General features: G+C 38.9%; 1 protein-coding gene across 1 annotated transcript; it reads left to right on the forward strand.

Moving 5' to 3' along the window:
• Positions 1–3297: 3297 nt before the first annotated feature.
• Positions 3298–5913, forward strand: LOC104958759 (elastase-1-like). The gene is made up of 8 exons (XM_010786552.1): positions 3298–3388; positions 3657–3754; positions 3910–4010; positions 4457–4582; positions 4809–4945; positions 5031–5173; positions 5464–5613; positions 5819–5913. The coding sequence occupies exons 1-8, from the start codon at positions 3349–3351 to the stop codon at positions 5828–5830; spliced, it is 807 nt and encodes a 268-aa protein (XP_010784854.1). The 5' UTR covers positions 3298–3348; the 3' UTR covers positions 5831–5913.
• Positions 5914–6189: the final 276 nt, after the last annotated feature.

A 6189-nucleotide genomic window follows, 5' to 3' on the forward strand; every position in this document is an offset into this window, starting at 1 on the left:
AGTGGGAGGTTGTATTGATTATTTTCACTGGAGTATAATTGCAATTAAAGGCTGCAAACAGCCCAGTGGATCAGTTTCAATGCTGTCACCCAGCAGGACACAACCCTGATGAATCCTTACTCATCTCCTCGGCCAGCATGGAAAAGTGCTAATACACTGTGTGTCTCTTTAGACTGTGTGGATTAGTGCCATGTTGTGCAGTATATTAGTGCACTAACTACATATTAACACAATATTTTAACCACCGCAGCAACAAACAGATGAAAGTAACATAGTTGTTACACTTTTGGGTAAGAAAGACTCATTTCTGGATCATGAGGAAGGAGAATAGCGCATATAAATTAGATGTTTGCCCTCTTGTTAACATCCACACGTTACCATTTAGTTTCTTGCCATCTTTCGATGTTAAAAAATGTGAATGCTGTATAACTCAACCTCAGATTATTATCATAGTGTGCAGATAGTTTGTTTGTGTGGTTTGCTCTGGTGAAGAGCTCCTGTTTCAGGATGTGGGTCGTTTTCTGAGAAAGTCGAGGACTCTTGCGCAACAGAACCATGAAGAAAGAAAAACAGATTGCTGTCTGAGTGACCAAAATTAACAAGGTTCAGGCTTTATGAGAGACATATGTTTAAATGGGCCCCATTCTGCAAATTTTCAGGTTCAGTTTGTGCCTTTTCGGTGAAATGTTTACATGCTTTAATGTTTAAAAAGTGCTTAAATGTTCTCTGCCTGTGCTGCAGCACCTCTTTTCACTCTCTGTCTAAATCCAGAGCCCAGTCTGCTCTGATTGGTCAGCCACAAACAGATGTCCCTCCCCCTAGTCTTTAATGGACAATGTCTTGCGCGAAAGCCAATAAATGCACAAGTTTGACATAGTGATGTAACTATGTTACGGAAGTAGACAAAGGACTATAATTGACACATATAACACTACAGGAGAGGTAAAGCGCACACTAAGGCTCCTTGAACCAAGGCCATTCTTAGAAGTCAAACAAAATAGCACTCTTTAGAAAGAAAACTAAAATGAACTAAAATATTTGTAAATGACTGAATGTCCCCAATTAGAAAATCAATTTAAAGGTTTTAAAAAGCGCACTCACTTGCCTCAGAATGAATGTATACTAACAGCTATGGTAGTTTCTTATCTTAATGGAGTTCAAATCTTTTAGCTTCACTCTGGCAACAGTTTGAGCGTTTCGAATATGTCAGTGGCATAATCAACAGATACTCTCCGCTCACCCTGATGGACTTTCTATCATAGACCCAATCAGTGCATCCCATTAATTTATTTTTTGGATCCTCAATTTCCTGCCTGTGTGTGTATGCGACATCTTTATGGGAACCAAATGGACTATTCATTAACGAGGGGAAGCTGTATCAAGAGCAAACATCTTTAATTAACACATCCCCAGCACTTCCTGTCTTTGATCTCCCCATTTGATTTATTCCTCTACAAGAAGAGATTGGGGTGGTTGAGGGACACACGAGGAGTTCGGAGGGGACGCTTCATGAGAAAATAGCTAAATTGTGGAGCCCCTGTTGACGAGGAAGTGTTGCGGCATTAGGACCTTTTCACTGCGTGTCATGGGAGCAGCTCAATTACCAGTCAGTGCGGTTATCTCTATAATAGCTCGATAAGGCAATAATCCGAAATCCATACAGTTTTAATGACTTTCTGTCTCATTAAGCGCCGTTTTATTAAAGATGGACACATTGAACTAGTTAATGGCTTTTAAAAAGTATTATTATATATATTTTACTCAGCCTCTTATTATGCAAAAAATATTACAGAATCCAACCACGATAAAACTGTTCAATATCAAGCAGGTCAGAGTGAAGCAGAGGGGAGGAATCTTCTTCAGCTCAGTTCTCACACTGGATTAAGATCTTTGCAGTTGGGATGAGATTTTGACATTGTGTTCAAAGGTTTTCATTTCAGTTTAGTACTACACAAGTTCTGTATTTACAATAGACTTATGAAGATTTGGGGGTTGAAACGGAAATCCCAGGGCTACATGTCATCTCTCTGTCTCCTGTGAAATGTGAATGCCTTCATACGATTGAGATTCTGTTTTCGTTAGTCTTCAGCCCCATCTAGTGTTGGACTGTGACACTGTCCTGTTTGACGTATCTTGGCATGTGCAGTCTAGTTATAATTTGACTTTTGTCTTGAATCAAAAAACTGCTCTGTTCATAACTCAAAATATCAGCTATACATTTTTTTATTAAACTTAAAGTTTGTTAATAAGAAGCATCAAAAGTTGTGCTGATTTTGCTTATTTTGTATCTTTACAGTACATAATAATACATTAAAGATTAAGCAAATGACCATAGTGTATTTATTCAAAACTTGAATCCATTATACATAAAAAAAGAAGTCTTTTTGCATTTCAATTTTTTTTTAAACTAGCTAAAACAAATAAAAAATATTTAGTTTCAGAATAATTGTAGAATAAATGTATATTTTGTTTGCTTGACAAATTAATGGATAGATACTATTTTGAACTTTCTTTTCTTTTTTAGGTAGCAAATTAAATTGGAATTTCAACTTCTCTGAAATGATACAATACCGCTTCGGACTCCTAAAGAAAAATCACAAGCAGACGCATTTACAGTTCCTCAACTGCAGTCACTGAATAACTTTCAAAAAATGTATAATTTAAGCAAAAAAGGTAATTTTTTCCACTTTAAAAAGTAGGCTATAGTGCCTTTGGTGTATGCCGTTACACATAGCTTATTCTGTAAATAAGCATATGCCCTTTTCTCCTTCGTTTTACTTCCTCTCAGAGAACCACTTGGGAATAGAGATGGTCCAGAAATATTTTCCCTATGCTTACTTTATAATTCATGCCCGTTCAAAATGGAAACATATATTGCGTGATGTAAATTTTCTCAATAACTTGCACTCTATTACATCAGACAATTCATTTTAAGGTTAAGCAGAAATTGTGATGTGTGCCTTCATATCAAAAATCTTATGCAGCCAGTCATCATTAGACCCTTCAGGCCAAATTCCTGACAAAAATATGTTTTTTGAAACAGAAGTGGTAGAATTGATCCAACACAATAAATGTTTAGATACCGTTCTATCTACTTCCAATCTCTCTGACTCTTGTCGTCCAGTGATATATTTGTTCAGTATGTGTGTCATTCTTTTACTGGTCCAAGCCGGAGGTGTGTGGTCTGTGATAACACTGTGTGAGACAGACCACAGCTGTACAGCAGATTTTGTTCAAAGGGTTAGGAACTGCACAATTATCTTTAGTCCAACTGAAGGTCGAATGGAGGTATAAAAGACGTCGAGAAGCATTCGCTCCGGAGTAGAAAAGTTGTGACGCACTGCAAACATGCTTTGGTTTCTAGTGTTGACAAGTCTTGCAGCCCTGGGTAAGAAAATGACAGCACATACTGCACTGTCTCACCATTTATTATTCATATCTTTTAGTCTCTTTCACTCTATCAGTCAGTCACTCTCTCTGTCATCCAGTCACTCACTCATCTTTCGTTTACTCCACATAATCTGCTCTCCCAGCACACGCTCACTGCGCTCATTTCTCCTTTCCTCTTTTTGAAGGTGGAAAGCAAACAATATTATGATGTTTCTGGGAAAACATGTATAGATCATACCCTCTGTTTTCATGTTTTTTTCAACCAGCGCTGGCTGACCGGATGCCCGAGCCCAGGTACATCGAGGACAGCTTGGAAAGAGTTGTTGGAGGCGATGTGGCCAAACCCAACTCCTGGCCCTGGCAGGTAATCACTGTCACACCAAACCAAACTAAATGAGCTGTTTCAGCTGAAAATTATGTTTGGGGACTTACCAATACAGTGCCACAATTTCACATTTACAAATTACAATGATGAGGTTTTTGCAGGGATATAACTCTGGTCTGTTTTCTCGCCCTTAGATCTCCCTTCAGTACAGATCTGGCAGCAGCTACCACCACACATGTGGAGGAACCCTTATTGCCAAAGACTGGGTTATGATTGCTGCTCACTGTGTGGACAGGTAACATAATGACTAACTGCTGCATTCACTCGATATCCTTCGGCTGTATTAGATTATATTCATTACTACACATTCTGTGATTATTTTGACTTAAATATCCATAGCTACTCTTATCACATACCGAGGAATGATTTATTTCATTGTTTCCAAATGTCACCCGCATGAGAGAACTTCTGAAAGCGTCATTTATAATTGTCATATTCAGACCGCATTCATTTGTTTTATTAGAAAGAAAATAAAGGCTCCAAACAAAGGGATAAAAACATAATAAAAACCAGGAGTTACTAAATGGCACATTGTGACCTTCACTTTTTATGACTTTTTTTCCCTTCAGTTTGATGTAACAGAACATATTCAGGCTATGCGGACTTGCAATCAAGTCATTTAAAACACAATTAATAATTGATTGATAAAAATACTGAGTTCCGTTTTTTGAAATATTGCAGCAATAGGATGTGGCGCGTGGTCATCGGGGAACATGACCTCTACAGCAACAGTGGAAGGGAGCAGGTCATGACTGTCAAGACTGTTCACATCCATAAGCTGTGGGACTCCTCCAACGTGGCTAATGGGTGAGGATTCTTTCTTACAATGCCACATTTTAAAAGATCTTTAACCTTAACGTTTCAAAAAGTTAAGGTTATTCAATTTGTCTTATTACCTAAACATCTTACATGATGTCTGGACATGGCGTCAGAAAGATGGTCCTCTTACCAACGGACAAAATGTCCTCCACAGGAGTGCAGTATTTTCACAAAGTTATTTTTGGGTTTAATCAGTTTCATATCTCCACCTCAGGTTCGACATTGCCCTGATGCATCTGACCTCTGAGGCAACCCTTAACGCCTACGCCCAGCTGGGCTCTCTGCCTCCCAAGGGCCAGATTCTGCCCCACAACAACCTCTGCTACATCACCGGATGGGGACGGACTTCCAGTGAGTTCAATGCATGGTCCTGTCAGTTTGGAAGTTTTTTCCGTAAGCTCTATTCGTCTTACCTTTCCAATCCTGCCTATTCCAGCTGGTGGCAGCATTTCCTCTCAGCTGAAGCAGGCCTACCTTCCGATGGTCGGCCACAAGACCTGCGCCAGCTCTAGCTGGTGGGGCAGCACCGTTTCCGACACCATGGTGTGTGGTGGTGGTGGAGCCGAGAGCGGATGCAACGTAAGTCACCTCCTATATGAAAAATAAATTTGAAAACGTTTCATGGTTAACATTTTACTTTTCAGTCATTTTATAGGAGGACTATTTAGATTTGTGAAGATATACAATTGGATGTACCAACGTAATCCCATTGTATCAAACACAACAACAAGAAAATAAAGATTTCCTGAATATTTTAGAACTTAACAGAAAAAATCTTCAATGTTCTTATATGTTTTTCTATGTTATATCCACCATTAACCGCTATGCAACAGATATTAAGATGCTCTAATTAATATGCTTCCCCTCAGGGTGACTCTGGCGGCCCTCTGAACTGCCTTGTTGATGGAAAATACTCTGTCCATGGTATTGCCAGCTTTGTGTCTGGTTATGGATGCAACACGCCCAGGAAGCCCACCGTCTTCACCCGTGTCTCCGCCTACATCGACTGGATGAACATGGTCAGTATTAGGGATATGTTTGTATATCATTTTTTAAATAACAACAGCACTGTGAAATGATGTAAGAGTATTCATTTAAATATGTCCGATTGTTATTTACTAGATTCTGAATATAGAAATAACTATGGATAATCAAATACATTTATCGTTTTGTGAATAAATTTGCTGCTTCAGATCAACTATAATTTGCAGTCATCTTTTCCAGATCATGAACTAAACGGACGAGTCATCTGTGTTGCAGCACACAAAGCCAGAGCGTGCATTTGGCCATGTTTTCATCGACTGTGCTTCCTCTTTTGTCTGATCTTATTCTACAAAAAATAAACTTCATTAAACTTTGAGTGATGACTCATTTCTCATCAGAAAGTGTTTGCAAACAGCTGTGAATCTTTGTAAAAGGTAACATTTACTTATCTTAAGGCTTAACCTCCTGGGACCCAGCCCATTGAAAATGTCCACTGTAGTGGACATGTTGTTAACACGCATCTCCTTTTACTCTTTTGAGCTACTCTATCAATCCCTGATGTACTGTACAGAGGACATCCTGGTCTTTCCAGTGATATGTCATTGGTTAAA

Source organism: Notothenia coriiceps, unplaced genomic scaffold (assembly GCF_000735185.1).
Source record: "Notothenia coriiceps isolate Sejong01 unplaced genomic scaffold, NC01 NC01_scaffold00029276, whole genome shotgun sequence".
NCBI lineage: Eukaryota > Metazoa > Chordata > Actinopteri > Perciformes > Nototheniidae > Notothenia > Notothenia coriiceps.